Genomic DNA, 23,885 nt, shown 5'->3' on the forward strand with positions numbered 1-23,885 from the left:
ACTAATGAAAATTCTATTATTAATTAATAATTAACAAACAATATAAAAAATTGATTATTTTCTTCCCTCCCCCCCCCCCCTCGAAAAAGAAAAGAAAAATAAGAAAAGAAAAACCATTTTTTTCTTCTTTATTTAAAACGTATAAAAATTATTCTATATTAAATAATAAACATTATGTTATATATTATTGCAACAAAAGTTATAATTTATTAATTATTATACGTTATAAATTATTCTTTTATATTTAATTTAATTTTTTTTATATTTGCAACTTATAAAAGTATTAGAATATTATTAGATAGATATGTGCAAAAGTATTGAATGTAAGATAAGAGAACTATTAGATATATATATTATATTTAATAATAATAATTATAATGTATGCTAAATGTCTATCAAAAGTAAATAAACAAAAATTAAAAGATGAATAAAAAAATATATATATATATATATATATATATATATATATATATATATTAGGGAGCCGGAAAGTAATGTCGTTTCTACGCATGTCGATATTTGATTGTGATTAAAAATAAAAACTTGTTAAAAATTTATTCGTTTGAATTTAATTTAAAAAAGCGACATTACTTTCCGGTCTCCCTAATATATATATATATATATATATATATATATATATATATATATGATTATGATATATATGATATTAATTATGATTATATGATATGATATATATATGATATTAATTAGTACCTTTATTGCCTCCTGTTTCACCATTCGGAGGTGGCGCGTCACCACGAGCATGTTGTTGTTGGCGTGCCTGTCGCACCTTCATTATGCGCATGCGTAGGAACTCAATTTTAGCGCGGGAATCGTCAAGCATCTGCTGAGCTTCCTGAAGTAATTTCTTGTCTCTGTGCCCACTCGTCAAACTCTGTATCATATTTTCCGCGCCCTGTTTTACCTACGAGGATAATAAATAATAGAAACATTTCTTTAATAAATAAATAAATTATTAATTAATTAATTAATTAAAAGATATTTATAAAATTCTGTAATTATTTATATTTAAACAAAAAGAGATAAAGATATGTACACACACACACACACACACACACACACACACACACACACAAAGACAGACGTGTATATATGTATGTATATGTATATATACATATTAAAAGTAGTTTATAAATATAATTATTCGTAAAAATGAATTGTTCCATGAAATGAGGTTTTATGGGTGATGATAATAATGACGATGATAATAATGATAATGATGATGATCGATATGCTCTAATTATTTTAGACGGAAATAATTTTCTACATAATCTACATAGAGAAAAGGTATCATGCTCCTTCTAATAACTTTTCTAAACGCTCGTAAGAGAAAAATGATATCGAAGAGATTCATATTCTTTAGAATTAATTTCTACAGCTTATAATTCATATATAAAAAAAAAAAAAAAAAAAAAAAAAGAAAAAAAAAAAAAGAAAGAAAGAAAAAAAAAAATTATATCATTCATATATCGTAGAATAAATCCTACGACGATCTCTTTTTCTCTCTTTCTTTTTTTTATCTCTCTCTCTCTCTCTTTCTCTGTATCTCTACGTAAACGTAATTAATTATTAATTAATATCAAAAGTACAGACCTTTTTAACCAAACGCTTCGCCATTTTCATTGTTCTTCTGTCAAAGGCTGCCACGTTACTATCCCTTTTACCAAATATTTCTATGTATTCTTTCTAATGCTATCATCCTAACAACTAAACCTATTAGCTCGGTCGAATACGACGTTGTGACGCAGGGTGAATCCCTCTTTTTACATTTCTATAATGTAACAGACAACTAACCGGCGCACAACGTTTTAAAAATTTGTTGATGTAGACGAGAGAGAGAGAGAGAGAGAGAGAGAGAGAGAGAGAGAAAGAGAGAGAGAAAGAGAGAATTGGCCGAATGCCATTCGATCGATACTTCGTACCATCCTAATTCGCTGACAATGTCAGTCATGACTTATCAATTCTCATTACCATTCATACTGTCGATACTAAAAACACAACTTTGTTTCTGACAAACCTAATTTTATATATACATGAGCCTGTTCACTTTGCCACATCGATTAATTATATATAAAACAACAACAACAAAAAAATGGAGAAATATGATGAAATAATATAAATTGCTATTTAAAATTCACTTTAAAATATAAATTCAAATAAACATTGTAGATTGTACAAATCCCATGGTATAATTTGAATTCAATGACGTATAAAATAAATAAGATGGAATAGTATTAGAATAATCATTATTATTGAAATAAATTATATTTTATTCGATGGTGAAAAAAAAGTTTTATCATTTTATGATATTTAAATAACGAAAATTAAGAAAATTTATTATGAATATAAAAAGTGAGGATTCCATTCAAATACTTTGATATTTAAATTTTTTTTTAAATTCAAAAAATGAAATTAATCAATTTGGCTTGTTAATGGTTCCTATATATATATATATATATTGCCTGTCTTGTTTGTTTTTATTTTATTTTTGCTCGACAAAATAATTAATCATATATATGTATATATATATATAATGACGATTTAAAAGACTCCCGGTATCATGCATCATCATGCTGATTTATTTCAAAAGACTCATGACGCAACTAGAGGCTATCATTAGCAGACAAAAAAAAGATTGTCAACGCTGAATCACATCTAACGCAGCACCAAGGAAAATCAATTAGAAGGATGACCGTCATTGAATTGACCCGAGGGAATTTACACTGAGATTACGAGATGTCTTATCAATATTTGTTTCTTACCAATAAATTACAGAATATATATATATATATGTGTGTGTGTGTGTGTGTGTGTGTGTGTGTACTTATACATGTATGTATATGCAGGATGTCCGTCCATAGATGTTTGAGATAAAATATCTCAAAATTGATAGTAGTTACAATAAAAATTTTATTAATAAAAATTTCCACCAATCTCCGAATTAATCAGTCAGCTGACAATGCTTGTCAGTAAACAATTGCTTGTAAACAATTTTTTTATTTTTTTATCTTTTTCTTTTTTTTCTTTTTTTTTTTTTTATATATATATATATATATTTTATTATTGAATCCGTGATCTTTATTGAGTTATGAAAGTCAATATAATTCCGTGTTTTTCTTGTTTTTTTAATTTTTTATTTCTTTTTAAATGGACACTTACAATTTCTTTCGCACGTTTCTATAAATAGTAACGATCGTTCGCAATAAAAAAAAAAAAAAAAAAAAAAAAAAAATGAAAAAATGAAAAAAAAATGAAAAATCGTATTCAATAAAAATTTGTCTACAGTGCATCATCGTTTACGAGAATATCATAGCGACGTTTTAAGTATCGAAATAAATGCTTTTAATACTACGATTCGACAAAAAAAATTTAATCAGACTAGATAATATTGTATTTTGAAGGCAATTACGTCGAAAACAAAATCATTGACCTTCAACTCGACAAAATATATGATTAATTGATTTGTAAATAATCTATTCGTATGACATGTAATATGAATTGCAATAGAATATGAATATAATTCTATAATATATAATTGGATAATTGGTCAATCATTAAGAATATCGATTATCTCGATATTCTTAAAATATCGAAAAGACAGTAACTATTTTTTTTTTTTTTTTTAATGAATGCGACTTTGATTATAAATTCATTAAAAAAAAAAAAAAAAAAAGGAAAAAAAAAGGAAAAAAAAGCTATATTGACTTTTATAACTCAACAAGATTACGAATAAAAAAAATATTTTTATATACACTATATAGCCGATACAGAATCTTACAAAATATATGTTACATCCTGTATATATACAAATCTTTTTATATTACTTCAAAATATGTAACCCTTTCTTTCTTTTTTTTTTTTTTTGTTTTTTTTTCTTTTTTTTTTTTTTTTATTTATTAATATTATTATTTCTTTATACCTATCAGGCATATGAAGATGTATAAATGAAAGAAAAAAAAATATATATATACATAATAAAATAATAGTAATAATAATAATAATTTCGTTACTTTCAATTCGATGTTAAGCTGCTTTTCCAAGGATAAAAGTCGAAGATCTGTGAATAGACCTTCCTGACTCGGTGACGAAGGTCCCATTGGTGACAGAGGTGTGTCTGAAATAAAAATAGTCATTGTACCATAACGGAAACGAATATCAAGTAATGAAATTCTTTTATGGTTATGCCCTACCCTAAACCCCCATAGAAAACCCGAGCGATCAACATTAAACACCTTTATTCGTGTGTTTTTCATGGCTTTGATATAAAATTAAAGGGGATATATTTATGATAGATCATGGTTATAAATGTTCCAATCGATTATCGTTAAAATTAATCTAAAAAAAAATGTCTTCGGAAAAGAGCAATTGACTTTTTAAAATCATTTGAGAACTTTTGATTTACCCTATATAACACGTACTTTACGAGCACTCTTATAATATGATACTTTTGTTAAATGATTTTGGTATAATAAATAAAATTAGAATATTTGTTTTTTTTTTCTTTCTTTTTTTTTTTATGACAGTGAAAAGATTAAAAATTCAAACTTTAAAGTGACAGTTTTAAATTGTTAAACAATTTTTTAATTCTCACGAAATTTTATCTTTAAAAGAAATTTCCTTAGCATTATTGTTATATATTTATTTTTATTTATTCATATTTATTTTTATTTATTTATTTTTTATTTATTAATTTTTTACTTTTATTATTATTTTCAAGTGAAATGTTATGAAATATTAGTAGAATAGTAATTTTGATTTATGTTAATTCACTTTTAATGCGACGAATATGTAAAATTATAGTAAATCTTTAAAATGTGAATTTGATTTTATTTTTTCAAACGGAATATCAAATTTAGTATGTATAATTTTGATTAATATATGGTATTATAGAAAAGGTTATTTATAAAAGGACACAAAAAAATTATTTAAAAAAAATTAAAAAATATATACCATATATATATTTTTAACTTAGATAGGTTTAATATTTCGATAAATTTTATGTCATAATATCGTTTTATTTTTTTTTTTTTACCATTAGAAAAATTATTAAATAATAAGAAAATATATTTTTTTATTTCTTGAAATCAAAATTATGATCCGATTGATAACATAAAATTCCGTATTATATGAGAGCCTATTTTACATAAAGAGTTTACATATTAATTAATTACATTATAAATGAAGCTATATTTAAAGTCAATTGTTTTGAAAAAACTAAAAACAAAATATATATGTATATATATATTTAATCAATACATAATTTAAATACTATATTTATTATTATATTATTAAATATTATATCTAATTATTATTTGAATATAATATATCATAAATTACTAAAACATAACAATTTAGATAAACATTGGAATTATCTTTGTATTAAAAAAAAGTTACATTATCTTGATTACGAATTATCAAATAATAAAAAAAAAAAAAAAAATTCAAAGAAGAATAGAAAATATATGTGTGTATGTATATCTTTGATTATATATCTATTGTGTAACACGAAATATATCTTCTGTATTACAGATCGATCTATTGTAATTTGCTTTAAATGTCTTTGGCCAATGGCGTTTAATCGATTTCATCGGCATCGATTCTTAATAAATATTATCTCCGACGATATTTCAATTCTGACAGAACAATCGATATATTCTATTTTTCGTCATACGCTTTTTAAAACCTATTTTTTCATTGGGATTTAAATATCATGGTATAGTGCAACATAATATAGATTTATCAACTGGTCAAAATTATTGGTTTACACAATTTTCATAAAAATTATCATTAAAAAATTTCATCGTGTTTTTTTTTTTTTTTTTTTTTTTTTTTCTTCAAAGAATTATAATCTTTACTATCGTATACAGGTGTGTGTGTGTGTGTGTGTGTGTGTGTGTGCGTGTGTGTGATCATTTTTATTATATAAATTCATTTTTTTCATTAAAATTCTCATTTCTTCAATATTCTTTATTTAAAAATCTTCTTTTTATTTTCTTCAACTTTTTATGAAATATACATGAGATAGATATATTTCAATATATTGATATAATTATCGATAATTCATTAGAACATTAGTTAACACGTTTACTATACTGATCCTATCGTTTTGATAATAAACCAAACTTGAAAGGTCACTATTCAGGTTAAAGTGATATTTCTATTATTTAGAGATAAAGTGTTAGAAAACAATAGTTGATATCGCTATTACATATTCTGCGACGATATTTTCAGTACTTTTTAAGCCGTCCAACGATAACGGTACTTACACGCGCCGTTCTGATGAGTTGTCAGTTGCGCAATGCAGCTTTCTTCAATTCCGCGCACATTTATTACTTCGCAATTGGCTGCTTAGATATTTCCATTTATCATGAATAAAAACAGAAATAGGAGGAAGATTGATCGGAATTATGGGGAGAAAAAAAAACAAAATGTTTTCTAGGAAAAGGTCACGCACAAAAAAAAAAAAAAAAAAAAAAAAAAAAAAAAAAAAAAGAGAATACATCGATCATTCGTTACATAAATATAGATTTGGCATGAAAATTAATTGTCAAAAAATACGTACTTATTCCAAAAAATTATTTGATATAAAACTGCTTAAAAAAAAAAAAAAAAAAAAAAAAAAAAAAAAAAAAAAAAAAAAAAATCTTTACTCATACAAAAATGGAGAATTTTCTCTATAGATAACTATAATAATTTTCATGGCGGGAGTTCAAAGTTGAGTGACTATAGTTCACAGGAAGCTTTCTACTTGAATTGAGTTGAATTGAATAGTGCATAACTATAATATATATATATATATATATATATATATATATATATATATATATATATATATATATATATATATATATATATATATATATATATATATAGTCACGTACAATATGTACGTATAGAGTAAATTCGAAAGACTTCAAGTTTGGATGACTATAGTTATCTTTAGTATAGTACGAAAATTCCACGTTTAATAATATAGTCATTTCCAATATAAATATTGGCTGACTATAGTCATCTTTAGCATAGAAGAATGATTCAACGTTTAAATAAACAATGAGGATTCAATGTTCATTGATTATAATGAGTTTTAATACAGAACAAACGTTCGATTTAGAATGACTATATCCACTTTTAATATAAATATTGATTGATTATAATCACTGTTAGTATACAACGAACATTAAGTGACTATAGTATTGTATTATAATGAACGTTCAACTTCGAATGAATATAGTCATCTTTAATATAAATCTTGGCTGATTATAGTCACATTTTAACAGAGAATGTTCAACGTTGAATGACTATAATCATCTTTTAATATAGTACGAGGGAATTCGACCTTTTTCGATGACTATAATCAATTAGGATATAGAGAACGTTGTTCTCTAGTCACCTTTAGTAAGGAAATAATTAAACTCGTCGATAGTGAAATCAACGCGAATGTTCCCGAGGCCCAGTTCCCGCGTATTCATCAGAAGCAGGCAGAACGTGACGATGTTGTGGCTCGAAACTCCCACGCAATCTGACACCTGTCTACAGGGAATACAGAAAAAAAAAAAAAAAATAACTTGAAAAGAAACTATTCATCGCTTTGTCTCTCTCTCTCTCTCTCTCTCTCTCTCCTCTCTCTCCTCTCTCTGTCTCTCTATCTCTCTCTGTCCTTTTTCTCTCCTCTCTCTCCACTTTCTGTCTCTCTCTCTCTCTCTCTCTCTCTCTCTCTCTCTCTCTCTTCGTTCTTTTGTTGTTATGTAGACCGTTAGAAACGAATTTCTCACTGGTTAGTTTTCATCTCTCGGATTCGCGATAACGTTTGTCCCGTCTAGTTAAATTCTCTTAAAGTTGTAACGATGTAATGTTGAAACAGATAAAGAAAGACTGAGAGAAAGGTTAAAGTTCAGATCTCTCACGTATCTCGATATAACTGTTCGCGAAAATAACTTCTCGGAAGATTGAAATTTCTATCTTCTAATATTTCTAATTTTTTTTTCTTTTTCTTTTTTTTTTTTTTTATATTTCACAAGGATAATGTTTCTCAGCTAATCATAGTATTTGAAATATCTTCGTTGCTTTTAACGATACGACGAATTTTTCCTTTAAAAAAAAAAAAAAAAAAAAAAAAGAAAAAAAAATGTTCGATCCAACGACGATAATATTTTAATTAATAAGGCTTCTTCCCTTTTTTTATTTTTTTTTTTTTTTCCTTCAATGTCATCTTTCTCTCTTGAGATATTCAAGGTCTTCGATGTATGTGTTATTTTCTTTTATAACGTATATAATATATTTGTTTTTTTTATTGTCACAGTTAGGTTATAAAAAAAAAAAAAAAAAAAATCGACAATAACAAATTTAATTTATACCGTAACGATACATCATATAATATTATATTTAATTAATCGTTTTATAATTTACATATTATAAATAACGAATGAATGATATTATTTTTACATTGATTTAAATGAAACACCATGTATATATATATATAATATTTTCCATACGTCGAACTCTTTTCCCTAAAATGTTGACGCACGATTGGTTACAAAAAACGAAAAAACGAAGAAAAAAAAAAAAATAAAACATAGAAAAATAGAAAAATAAAATAAAAAAAATAAATAAACAAAATACAAAGAAAAGTATATTTAAAAAATTGATTAGTACTTTTGAATCAAAAACGATGACTACTTTTTATTATTTTCTTTTATCATTGTCAGAAACAACGAAAATATTTAAACTGCTCGATTTAAACGAAACGCTCTATATAATCTCTTTACACTTTGATCTATGTCGCTGATGATTCAAAACAGAAAAAAAACAAAACAAAAACAAAAAAAAAAAAACAAAAAGAAAAAGAAAAAACACTATAATCTAATTACCATAAAAACGTATCATCGAAAAGATAACGCTTATTATTTATTATTCCGAAAAAATAATTCCTTTAATCTCGTGCAAGTAAATTTCATTCATCCTTGAGACGATCGATCGATCGATTCTTTTGATATATCCTCAAATCGGCAGAATAACAAATATGAATATCGTCGATCAAAGGAAAAACAATGAAAAGATAAATCTAATGGAATCACGGATATTCGATTATATAATAAGGCGTCGATAAAACGAGAAGAATCGAATTGAATCAAATCGAATCGAAACGAATCGAAACGAATCGAATCGAATCGAATCGAATGGAATGGAATCGAATCGAATCGAATGGAATCGAATCGAATCGAATGGAATCGTTTCGAGCAAAGGCTATTCTGATACTACGGAATGGAGGCTGATTTATGCGAGTAAGATATAAAGAAAGAAGCGTTTCGAAAGATCGGCTATATAAAAGTTAGTATAGTGTAAGGGCCACGTTTCAGGATATCCGGTTCTGAGAGTATACAGACCGGTTGCTGAGTCTAATAACCGAGTGAACAGTTTTATATACTTTTACAGGTGTGTGTCTATATATTTACAAGTATATATCTATACTTGTATATGTATATAATTATATATATACATATATATATATACCGGTCTATTAATATATTTATGCAAATAATTATGTATATATATATACACACACATCCATATATATATACGCGCGCGTGTATGTGTGTGTGTGTGTGTGATTTAAAGTACGTATATTTATATAGATATTAACAAGAAATTCTTATGTACGTATTTATATGAAATTATATATATATATATATATATATATATATATATATACGAGTATATATACAGAGTATATAAGTAAATATGTATTAGTACTAATACTAGTAAAAAGAAAAAAAATTATTCCGTTATAAAATATATAGATCACTGATATCATCGTATTCGATCTGATATATAATAGATCATCTTCCCGATGATCGAAGCTTTATTATACGTTATTATACGAGACGTTTTAAATATAAAAAAAAAAAAAAATAAAAGAGAGAAAACGTTGAAAATTCTTTTTTCAATTCGTTAACGAGGATAACGCGCAACCAGATACATGAATAAAATGAATAAAATGCTTTTCGGAATAAAGTGTGTCATAACAACGACGTACTCTGTATATTCTACGACAGGAACCGATAGATAGAGATAGAGATAGAGATAGAGTTAGAGATAGAGATAGATAGATAGATAGAGAGAGAGAAAGAGAGAGAGAGAGAGAGAGAGAGAGAGAGAAAGAGAGAGAGAGAGAGAGACAGAGACAGAGAAGCAATTGCAGTCATCCGTTCGAGCAATCAATTCTCCTTTGCGTAATGATGCTGCTGCGACTCGTTTGTCTTCTTTATATAAAGTGATCGTTTAAAGTTGTCGATTACTAAAAATATTTAATATTGTATGTTTCATTACTTAGTTTTTATTTATGTTCGTCAATATAGAAAAAAAAAAAAAATATATATATATATATATTTTTCTTTTATTATTATTTATAACTTTTATTATTATTATTATTATTATTATTATTATTATTATATAAGTATATAATGATATATAAATGATTACGTAGCATGCGATTGAATAGAATTATTTTTTATAAATAATATTTTTTATTTCATTTGTTAGACATCGTAGTTGCATTAGGTTATTTAAAATGATACGATTTTTAATTGAAAAAAAGAAAAAGAAAAAAAAAAGAAATTATAATAATAAAAAAGAAAAAAGTTGGAAAGAATTTGGATGAACAAGTATTCTATATATATATATATATGTTTTATATATGTGTATATATTGTTTATTTTATTATTTATCAGATTATTATAATTTATTGTATACTTATCGTGTGATTACTTTTATAATTTATTACATTTTATTCTCTCTTTATTTCTCTTATATTTTATTATAAATATTATAAAATAAAAAGAGATATTTTGATAATTAATTACGTGTATATATATATATATATATAAAAGATATTATATTTCTTATTAGATATTACGTTTACTATCTTTGAAACGTTTTGAATATTCTATTTCAGCAAATAATCATAATAATAATTTTTCATGTACGTTACTAATAAATAAATAAAATTTTTCTTTAATTATAATTCTCATTATATTATTTTTATCATGTAAAATATAAAAATAATTAAAATGATTAATAAAATAATTAAATTAAAATTAATAATTCATTTATTTTTAATTTACTTGATTTTCAAAATAATAAATTGATAGAAAATAATTTCTCAATTTACATATTTGAAATGATCATCTCTACGATCATAACAACATTTATTTTAATAATTATATATATATAAAAAAAAAAAAAAAACAAAAAGAAACTAATAGGAAAAGCGTAATTTCGTATGAATAAAAAAAAAAAAAAAATTATGAAAAATATGATCGAATCGTTATTTTTATTTTTTAATTAACATATTTGCAATGATGATATTTATGTTTGTAACGATAATGATTACATCAATAATATATAAAAAAAAAAGAGAAATTTGAAATATATCATTTTGACGGGGTACATGAAAAATACATTCGATTAACTATATATATATATATATATATTTAGTTTCTCATTTAATTTGAAAATAACGAAGGAACAAAAATAATTAATAATAATTTAATTTACATGACTGCAATGACGATTTCTATGATCGTAACAATAACGATCTGATTAATATATAAAAGAAGAGATTTAAAATTCTTTTTTGTTGGATCAGAGGTAGTTTTTGATTTTAACAAAATTTTTAACAAAATTTCTTTCCTCGATGAAATATATCTTTGGAAATTTTGACGAATTTACACGAATAGAAAAGTCAATTTTAAAGCGAAAGCTGACAAAGAACTTCCGATTACGCGTTATTATTATCCGTGTACTGGTGGTACCACGTCATTACGGTACGCTCGCTAATTAACCAGAAAGCGCCATTGTAGTTTGGCCTCTGACTCGCAAACGTTAAAGTTATGAAGGTAGGTACATCTCGAAGGTAGTTACTCGAAACTATACGTCTATAATCACGCACGTACACCTGCGGCCATAAATGGCGTATTGTGTAAAGGTTACTTCTCTATTCGATCAAATTTTCTTTATTGGATATATTTATTTTATGGTTTTGATCTTATTTCACAATTCAAAAAAAGAACGTTAATAAATGTAAGCAATAATTTCAATACCTATTGCAAAAATGATGACGAATCAATTGTGCGTCGAATGATTATTTTTAAATTATTATATGGAATTTTATTAATTCTTTGTCATAAGAATATCCATACGCGTATGTTACATTTATTTTCAATTTTTAATATATTATTTGAGATAAGAATTTTATTGTTTATTTTAATTATATAGTTCTTTCTTTTTTCTTTTTAATGTTTATATATCGTTAGATAAGAATTTTATCAGAATGATTATTTATTTAAGTTTTAGTTATAAAATGAAAAAAAAAAAAAAGAATGTATGATATATCTGCCTTGAATTTGATTAATATTTTATTATTTCAAAATTTTTCATTATTTTATATATCAATTTATATAAATAAAGAAAATAGAAATATTTCACTGTTTTATTTATCAATTTCATATAATTACTTTTCAAATTATATTTTTCATCTTTCGTTATAATATTATTAGTTTCATTATTAATGATTTTTAATTTATCGAATGAAATATTTTCAAAAATAAATATCTTCTTTTATTCTGACATTAAAATTGATATTTTAAAATTATTACAAAAAAAAGAGAGACAGAGAGAGAGAGAGAGAGAGAGAGAGAGAGAGAGGAAAAAAAAAGATATCAAAGAAAAGGACAAAAACTTAAAAATATTATTCATTTTGTAATCAATTTCACCTATTCAACACCTTATATGTAATTGTATATAAAATTGCTCGTAAATAATGAAAACTGAAAAGTACAATAATATGTTAAAGAACGATTAGTTTTAAATTCAAAATGAATATTAAAAGTCCATTGTCTGCAATTATTGTAGAATAATAAATAATTGATCATAGGAACCTTTTAAAACTCGGATGAATCTCTTTAAACTTCATTATTTAGAAATAACTGCCATCATTGGCTTATTGCTTCCTTTCAAATAGATATCAATCATTGCCTTGTCATAGTTTTATAGGTACATAAAAACCTTACTGACACATATTGATATTCTTCAGTGTAAATTAGTACCAGAGAAATGACATGTAATAACAAAGAGAGAGAGAGAGAGAGAGAGAGAGAGAGAGAGAGAAAATTTATACATGTAACACATATGTAGAAAAAAAAAAAAAAAAAAAAAAAAAAATAAATAAATAAATAAATAAATAAATATTATTCGAATAAAAAAGAATTTCTCATAATGAGGGCTTCGTAATGACGAATGAAAGTTCGAACTTTTTTTTTTTTTTTTTTGAATATATCATCTTAATAAATTTATTATTCATCGAATTTAAATTAAATAGTTAACGATTAAATTAATAATTAAGTAATTCAATTTAATTTAACTTTGATACGATTATAAACGTTATATTATCATTATAAATTTGATTAAATTTATCTTGACATTTTAATTTTCAAATTATTTATTTAAATTATTAAACATTAAATCTTTAATAATTTATCTTGTCTTAAAATTTGAATAGTTCGCATTATAAATTAATAAATTTTTAATAACCTTTTTTGTATTATCTTTTTATTAATCTATTTGATTAATTAATTGATGAAATAAAAAATTTTTGGAACATTTTTAATTATGTTTTACAAATTAACGTTTGATTGTATTTAAATTGTTTTATAATATAATAAAATATAATACAGTAATGTAAACATATCCAGTAAAAAATACTATCTATTTATCTATATATGTATATAAACACGTACACTCACATACACATATAGTATCACTTATGTTCGATAACAAATTCGAATATTATTTACACACGAATCTAGTAAAAAATCAACAAAACTGTAGATAAAAAAAATGTCATTGAACTCTTTTATAAAAGGATACACCACAAAAACGTCAAAAACTTTCCTTTCCGGAAACAATCGTAGCCACTTCCATTAAATTTTCTAATTCTCAGAATAAATCCAATGATTATCGTCGAATACAAATCAGACATCGATGTGTAAGAAATTCTTTAAATAAAAAATACTTTTGTTATATACATATAAAAATATGAAATAATGCAAAATTTCAAAATTGTTTATAGATACAATCCAATTAAAAAAAAATTGATTATCACCGAATAGAAATCAAATCTGTGTTAAAATTTTTAAATAAAAAATATCATCGTAATATTCATATAAATTCCAACATTGCTTATTGAACGCAAATCAATAAAAGGAATTAAGAAAAATATAAATAAAAAAAAAAAAATCTCACATTTCATTTTAAATAATAATAATTATTATTATTATATAATTATTATTACTAATTTATTAATTAATAATATAATATTTATTAATATTATAATTTATTATTAATAATATTATTAATAATTATCATTATTATATAATTATTATTACATGTAATTCTTATAAATATATATAAAGAATGAAATAATATGAAACATATGATATAAATAAAATACTATATATATATATATATATATATATATATATATATATATATATATATAAAACCATAAAACATAAAAAAAACCATAAAAACATCTCGAAAATGTCTCATTTCTCCTGCCCCCTCCCCCAACCCCAAAAAAAACTTCCCCCGAATTTCTAAAAAGAAATCTCAAAAAAATAAGCCTAAAACGATTATCGATATCTAAAATAGTAACCAGATTCTCTGGATGATGGTTACTGCTGCGTTCCACGCCTATGCGTTGCAGCAGACACGTGCATCGGTCGGGGGGGGAACGGAGACGAGGACGGTGCATGTGCGCCGTACACAGGCCATGCCCGAATAAGGCGAAGCTGCGGAGTGAGACGGAACTCAGGGAACGCGTTTAAAAGAGCAAAAGAGAGAAAAAGGGAGAGAAAGAGAAAGAGAGAAAGAGAGAGAGAGAGAGAGAGAAAAAAGAGAGATAGACAGATAGATAAATAGATAGATAGCTAGATAGATGGATAAATAGAGAGAAAAAGAAAGAGTACGAAACAAAAGCAAAAGCAAAAACAAAAACAAAAACAAACAAAAAAGAAACAAGAAAGGAGAGATACACGTAAAGGGGAATATATCGACGCAAAGGGAGAAACGTAACGAGGATATCGTCTGGAATCCGTTCAACTCGAATTCAGAGCCGCGCTAGTTGCTTTTCATGGAACAATAGAGTGAAAACGGCACGAAAGAGGAGATAGAGGTTGAACAGAGAGAGAGAGAGAGAGAAAGAGAGAGAGAGAGAGAGAGAGAGAGAGAGAGAGAGAGATGGAGGTGGAGTTGTAGCTGGAATTGTTGGAGTTGAAGATGTAGGAGTGGTGAGAGAGCTGAGGGATGAGGGAAGGTAATAGGGTGGGAGATAAGGAGTGAAGTGGGGATGGAGGAAGGGGGTTAACTATAGCGCCGTGAGACAATACGCACATAAGAGAGAAGTCCGCAAAACCGTGCCATTAACGCAACGCGGGAACACGTGCCCCATTATATTCCACGTTCCATAGAGACCGCCATGACGCCATGGGACAAAGACTTTCCTTGTTTTCGACTTCTCTCTCTCTCTCTCTCTCTTTCTCTTTTTCTTTTTTTACTCTTCATTCCTCGCCCTTTTTCCGCCTCTACCACCCTCCTGTCCTGGATATAAGACCTGGTTGACCAGTGCCTGGTTTTAAATCGAACGAGTGAACGAACGAGCGCACGCGACACGATGAATGGAATTATTGATGAAAATATGTATATAAATTAAGTTACTCGAAAAAAAGAAGGAGAAAGAGAGAGAGAAAGAGAAAGAGGAAGGGAGGGAGAGAACTAAAGAGGAGACTACCTCTTCGTTTTGCGTCCATTTGCGTTCCCTTCCTCTTCTCTTTCGTTCGCCAATTTCGTCGGTTCAACGACACCGCACTATATACTGCGTGAAAGCGAAAAAGAGAAAGAGAGAGAAAGAGAGAGAGAGAGAGAGAGAGAGAGAGTGCGCATGCGCGATTCTCTAAGCGCGGCTTATTTCGAATCTCCATGAGTCATCGTTTTTTTTAAAGGTACTCCGATATTCTGTTTTTAATATTAGATTCGTGTTGTCTGTGCGGTACTTCTTTCTTTTTTTTTTTTTATTTTCTTTTACTTTTTATTTCTTTTTTTTTTTACACAAAGTACGTCTATCACAACGTACACAAGTAGTTCTTATTTTAACTCTCTCTATAGCGTTATCTATAATAATCTTAAGCTAAAAGTCATTTAATAAAAGATCTAAGAGGAGAAAGGGCGAGATCAATAGTCTTTAAGTGATTTTTTTTTAATAAGATCGATTACTTCTTTCCGAGATTTTTTTTAAGGATTATTTGTTTTCTTTTTCGTTTCTTATTTTTTTTCTTTTTTTCTTTTTCTTTTCGAAAAAAAAGTTTCAAGAGAATTTCTCGATTCGTAGTTTTATTTTGTTATTAATGAATAATACACACATTTTATTATTTGTATTCCATTAATATTTTATATTATTATTCGATTATTTGATTATTAATATCATTCGTTAATATTAGTTTGGGGATAAAGAAATCCATTATTTAATTTTTTTTCTCTTTTTTTCTTTTTGATCCAAATCGAACAATCCAAAATATGTTAAATAAAGTCTTGAAGTTCACGCAAAAATAATGAATTTCTTTTTCTCCAAACAATATATTCATATATATATATATATATATATATATATATATATATATATATATATATATATATTTCATATATTCATTAATATACGAATATATAAATATTTAATAAAAATTTATAGTATAATATATATATATATATATATATATATATGTTTGATTTTTAATATTAATGAATAATATCAATAATAAAAATAATTTAATAATAATATAAAACATTAATACGTTCGAATCATATATTCGAATCATACATTTGCAACTACATATCAACACTTCAATACCCTATTTAAATAAATTCGATACATAATCCTTGTATAAAAATCAATATTTAATCAATCTCACAGAATAAGAAAAGAAATTATCGAATTATCATATTAGAAGCACTTTAATTTTATTTTTAGAATAATCTACCCTTTTATTTATCTCCTCTCTCTCTCTCTCTCTCTCTCTCTCTCTCTCTCTCTCTCTCTCTCTTTCTCTCTGTCTCTCTTTTTTTTTCTTTCATAGGTAGAAATAATGATTATAACGAGCACGTCGTTCGCTCAACGACGCGCGATAAATCGAAGGCCGACGCTTCCTCTCTCCATTCATAAGTTTTCCCGCATCACGGACGCTCCTTCCCCACGGCAACGTAATTCATTACAGACAGGCGTTCATAAACCGTGACCGGAGGGAGCTAATACTCCTCCTACGTCGTACGTTAACTCACCTAAGAACTCGATATTGTTCTTGTCGCGAATGGGGATGCGATGGAGGTACTTATTACCGAACTAATTAAAATAATTAACATAGCTTGAGAGTAAAACCAAAGGATCCAAGACATAAGAAATTTATTCAACAGAATTATACTTTGTAAATCGCTTTCAAAGGCCATCTTATCATTTTACATATTTAATATTATCGATAACTCATCGTTGCGCCATACTATACAATTGAAAATAAATAAATTACTTTAAAGTCGAATAATCAATTTGAAATAATCCAAACAATAATATGAACTTTGTTTTATATTAAAAAAAAATAATATATATATATATATATATATATATTTTTTTTTTTCTAATAAATCATTTAATTATATTTATGAGTGATTTAATAATAATAATAATAATAACTTTTATATATGTATATATAAATAGTTATATTTTTATAACGAGTATGTTTGTAAAATATATAAAATGATAATTTTAATGTGGTATTAAATTTTGTAAAATAAATTATTATAAATCGAATAATGAATTTAGAATAATCTAAGTAAAAATATGAATTATAATTTATATTAACAAATCATCTAATAATATTATATATATATATATATATATATATATATATGTGTGTGTGTGTATGTGTGTTTTAATAAATCATTTAATAATATTAATAAATAATTTAATAATATATAGATACATATATATATATATATATATATATATATATAGTGTGCTATATACTTCAATGCGAGTATGCTTGTAAAAAGTTTTTGAAGGCCATCTTGTCGATTTACATGTTACAATCATCGATAAATTATGTGTCATACTTATTACATTTTTTCAAATTAATCACTATAATAATAAATTCCAAATAAAACAAGTAAAAGCGTTAACCTGTGATTTGTTAATTAATCATTTGATAATATTAACAAGTAATTTAACAATAATAAGTAATATGTTAATCGATGATGGTATAATTCTTATGAATTATTTTTGTTTTTAATATAAATTGAAAATTTCCAATTAAATTGAAATTAAATTGAAAGTTCCTTTTTTTTTATATAAGAACAATGTTATTTATATATTTGTAATTTATATACGGTAATTATTATAACTGTCATTTTTGAATATTAGCGATCATTTTAACTGTATATTAATAATATGTTAACTTCCATGATGTTAATCAATAAATTAATAATATTATTCTAAATTTTAATAATTAATTATTATAAGTCGAATAAAAAAATTTCCAATGACATAAATAATAGCATGAATTGAAATGTTCATTTTTCGTTAATTTTCTTTACTATAAAATCATCAAGAAAATCTTTATTATAAATAGAATAATAATAATGCTACGAATAAAAAAAAAAAAAGATTGCTATTTTGAATATTGAATTAATTATTAAAATTCGTTTAACAAATGTTGAATAGCATCAAATAATATTGCAAAATAAGAAATGAATTATTCGACAATTAATAATTGTTATTACTGTTATTAATAGATTTCATTTTTAAAAAAATACATATTTTTTTATTTTTAAAAATAAATAAATATATATATATATATGTATATATTATTATTTCTAAGATTAAATAATTAGTTCAATAATCTTCACTGATTTCAAACATAATATTAGATGGTATTAAAGCAATATAAAAAAAAAAAAATTTTGAACTATCTGTCTTTCTGAAAATCCGTAAAACAATTTATTAATTTAATAATTAATTTATTTTTTAACAGTAATCGTAACGAGAATTTATTTAACAAACATAATGTTTGATAACAATTAAATTTCACAATGGAACGAATGAAAGCAATATATAAACAAAACTGCAATCGATTATCTCGATATTTATAATATTTTAAGCATCTTTTTTGTACAATTTTCTTGCAAAAAAAAACTGTATTTTTATCGGATTAATAATTCATCAGAACCAATGTCAAAATCAACATTGTATATTATATATACATTATTGATGTAATTTTTATGTAATCATACAGTTTTTATTATACACTTTTATACACACAAACACACATGCATACACGCATACACGTAGACACACGCACGTATGCTCATTTACATACATACACTGTATTCTATACAGTAATAAATACAAAATTATCGTAAGAGAGTGAACGTGTTAACTAGACGCTTACGTCAACCAGATGTGTCACATAAAGACCATAAGTCATCCTATTATAGATATTCACTATCGTACAAAACATGGATATTAACATAACCGCAATGCCAATACGATTGAAAAAAAAAAAAAAAAAAAAAAAAAAAAAAGAACTATGATCGTTAATATTCGATTTTATTTTATATCTATTTTGTTTATCGAAAATAAAAAAAAAATTATTACTAAATCACTCACTGTTCACTATTCTAGTCAATTATAAAGAATAATTTTAAAAAGTAAGATAAAACACTCTTCCATAATCCATGATATCTTATATATGACACACACAAACACATACACACACATGCAAAAACACAGCACAACATAACACACGCAGAGACACACGTAAACATACAAAGCATAGCGCAATCCAACATAAACACACACGTATTCCATTCTAAACGATTAGGTAAGACTAGGAATAGATAGAGACCGAGATATAGAGATAGAGATAGAGATAGAAAGAGATAGAACAATTTGCGACGTGACCGAATAAAGAAAACGTTCTTTTTACCGCAAAACGTACGAGCAAGGTGTCAATTTACATAAATTACGGCAAAAGTATTATCGAGAAGGTTTTACATAAAGTCCGAACCACGAAAACCCTATATATATATATATATATATATATATATATATATACACACATAGGGTGTCTCATTTTAAAGTATCTTTGAAACTTCCATTAAGATACCGTAATGGAATATCGTTAAAAAAAGTTATAATGTGAGTGTTCGTTCAATTCGTATCGATATTATCAACAACTTTCGTTAGATATGAAAAGAATCGATTTCCATACAGAAAAAAAAACGAGAGAGAGAGAGAGAGAGAGAGAGAGAGAGAGAGAGAGAGAGAGAGAAAATTGTTATGATGATTTACTTATCTCAAAATCGCAAGCGTTCTATAATAAAACAAATAAAATACACAAAACATATTTTATTTGTTTAAACAAATACAATGTAAAATAAATACAAAAGTATAATACTAAATAAAAATAAAATAAAAAATACAAAAAATCAATAGACCGATAAGTTTAAAATGGAACCACCCTATATATATATATCTTTACAAACATATATATATATATACGTGTATATACATAACTCGTATATTCGCATCGACATATATAGAGACTTGATATTGAATGGTTATCGACATTTAAATTATTAGCAACGGGGAGCCACCGTTTTACGCCAATCGAGTGAATTGCTTCGAACGTATATTAACTTTGTACAATGTAAAAATATTACACGTGAAAAAATTTTTATCGACCGATAGACGGGACCGCGTTGTACCCTTATAATTTAACTTTCTTCAAACTTTTAGTCTCACGCTCGTGCCATATTCTTTTCCTTGGGGGCTTATACGAATCGGTTTTATTGCGAGCATACGATCCGTATAATATTTCTTTTCGTTTATAACATATATATATATACAGGGTGTCCCACGGAATTGGGCCATTGCTATATCATTGAAAGAATTGGAGATCGAGATAAAATATCATACAACAAAATTAAATGGTATTAAATGCAACATAATTCTATGAAACTTTCATGCATTTTTGTTCATCGGTCCGATTTCCAAAGTACAGTTGGACCTTTTTTTTCTTTTTTTCTTTTTAATAAAACTAATTTTGAATACATTAATTGATCCAGTTTTTGACCCTTCTACAATACATATTAATAATGTTATTTCTTGAAAATTGTTAGTTCAGATTATGCTGAACATGCTGAATTATTTCAATGTTTCAATACATTCAGACGAATTCTTGAAAGAGAGTGGGAGAGAGGAGGGGGGGAGGGAGGAAGAACACTTGGTACTGTCTCGAGTTGAGTATATCTCTTTTTCTTTTTTTTTTTCTTCATTTGTTTTTCTTCTCAAAAATCAATCAATAAAATCATCACAAACGTCAGACCATAGTAAATCATACGTAGTAATTTCCTCATTGGCGTGTATTTCCTTTTTTGTTTTTTTCTTTTTTAATCGATACAATCATAAACGTACAAATTATTATCGACAAAATTTTATTGACTTCGTACGGATAAAAAAAAAAAAAAAAAAAAAAAAAAAAAAAAGAAAAAAAAACACGTGTCGGATGACTAACAATACCAAAAATAAAAAAAAAATAGTCAAAAAATTACGAAGTCGCCGTGAAAAACTGTTCGAAGAGAAAGAGCATGTTTGAAATTAAAATAACACCTGAATTAATCATTTTCAGAAATAACATTATTAACATGTTTCGTGGAAGGATGCAAAAATTGTATCGATTAATGTATTCAAAATTAGTTTTATTATTTAAAAAAAAAAGTGGAAGGATCAAAAATTCCTACGAATAATATTGAAATTAATTTATTATTACTTTTCCGAGATTAATTTTTCTTTTCTTTTCTTTTCTTTTTTTTTTATATTTGCTCGTTTGTTTTCTTTTTTCAAATCGTTAAATCGTAAGCCTACGAAGCTTTTTTTTTTTTTCTAAAAACACTCAAGAACTTTTGATACCACTCTGTGTATAATATACCGAGTGTTTCAGTTAATCAATTGAATGATCGAAATATCTACAACAATATATTATTTTGAACGATACGAAAATATTTTTTATAAGGAAAAATTGTTTGAATCAGTTTTGTATTGATATTTGAATTAACGCGAATGTCGTTTTCTTTTTCAAGGTCATCTTTTGAGATATTTTTTTTTTTTTTTTTTTTTATATATATAAATGAAAATATATTTTTATTTGTTACAGCAATTTATAAAATGACGAATTCAATGATATAATATTTATTTCTAGTTTACATTTCGACAGTATTATATTAGATTATAGTACAGTGCAATTGTTTCTATGATATATACAAAGTGATTATAAATTAAAAGGATCAGTTGAATATATCGTTTGTTAGGAACAATATAAAAGAAAATTTATTAAGAAAAGTTTCATAATTTTGTATATCAAATATTTTAAGATTACGAAATAAAACTTCTCTCCTCCAACCGAATGTTCGACAATTATTTATTTTTTCTTATGGAACAACGTATATCCTGTCAATTAATGAAATATTTTAATTCATTGTCATAGTTAAATTGAAATTTAAAAGAACTATAAGCGATAATTATTAAACGTCATTAAATCAAATAATAACTGAAATAAAAAAAATATATATATATATACTAAGAAATATGATTACAAGATGTCGATTATTCGCAGAAGAAAATGGCGGACACTTCGAAAATATTTATTGTATCAAGTAGACTATTATTATTTTTTTTTTCTTTTATTGTTATTACGAATTAATTTTTTGTTTTCAATAAACACCCTTAAAGCAAAATGTTAACTAAATTTATTGTATTGTTTTATGTTTTTTTTCCTTTTTTCATTACCTTTTAAAATTGTTTACATTTAAAAGTATGCAGGCTGTTGATGCAGTCCAATATTTTCTTAATTATTAACTTTAGAGAAATACTTGGTGAATAATTTTTTTCCATGTAAAGATAATCGATTAAAGTACAATATCTAATTAATTAAAAAAAAAATGCATAATGTTCTTTCATAAGAAAAGCTAAAAATCATTAATCTTTCAATTTAATCAAAACTCGTGATATATTGTTTCATACTCGTCAAGTATTTATCACATGAAATCATGAAATATTTCTTAAAGCAAAGATACACACGCACACATACATATACACTTTTTTTTCTATTTCTTCTAAAACAAACGAGATATACAATCGGTCCTTAATTTGTAATCACTCGGTATATTATACTAAAATAAAAAAAAAAAAAAAAAAAAAAAAAAAAAAAGAAAAAAAGAAAAAAAAAAGAAAAGAAAAATAAAGTGAAAAAGAAGAAAAAGAAAAAAGGACGAACAACTAACAACCTGTTTACAATCTTTTGTAAATATGTGTTACGAAATGCATAGCCATTACATAATCCATATTCATATAATCAGACCTGTGACTCGTATAACACAGAACATTTTGCCCCTCAATCCTCCCCTCAACACTACCCTCACTCTCTCTATTAAATGAGGGTTAATCGCGTTTATTTCAAACGGGAAAACGTAACACCATAGTAACACCTCGAGGTAAATGTCAAATAAAAGTGCCGACTTTATTGATTGGAAATCGATCGTGAAAAACGATACTTTGTGTGTTCTTGATCGATCGGATAGAGCAAGAAAAAGTGAAAGAGAGAGAGTTAGAGAGAGAGAGAGAGAGAGAGAGAGAGAGAGAGAGAGAGAGAGAGAAAGAGAAAGAGAGAAAGAGAGAGTGTGAGAGAGAGAAAGAGAGAGTGTGAGAGAGA

At 25.4% G+C, this 23,885-nt stretch overlaps 1 protein-coding gene across 4 annotated transcripts in view; it reads right to left on the bottom strand.

The window, feature by feature from the left end:
- The window catches only part of LOC124956371 (serine/threonine-protein kinase N), a 71,931-nt gene that overhangs the window by 18,908 nt on the left and 29,138 nt on the right, over positions 1–23,885 (bottom strand). For 3 of the 4 annotated variants that reach the window (XM_047512093.1, XM_047512095.1, XM_047512092.1), the window contains exons 4-6: positions 6,288–6,365; positions 4,032–4,135; positions 715–925 (exon numbers count right to left, since the gene is read on the bottom strand). In XM_047512093.1, the coding sequence (XP_047368049.1) occupies positions 715–925; positions 4,032–4,135; positions 6,288–6,365 (393 nt within the window). The remainder of the gene's footprint in view (positions 1–714; positions 926–4,031; positions 4,136–6,287; positions 6,366–23,885) is intronic. The other variant, XM_047512094.1, reaches the window with a different exon arrangement.

The sequence above is a fragment of the Vespa velutina genome, chromosome 21 (genome assembly GCF_912470025.1).
Source record: "Vespa velutina chromosome 21, iVesVel2.1, whole genome shotgun sequence".
In the NCBI taxonomy this organism is placed as follows: domain Eukaryota; kingdom Metazoa; phylum Arthropoda; class Insecta; order Hymenoptera; family Vespidae; genus Vespa; species Vespa velutina.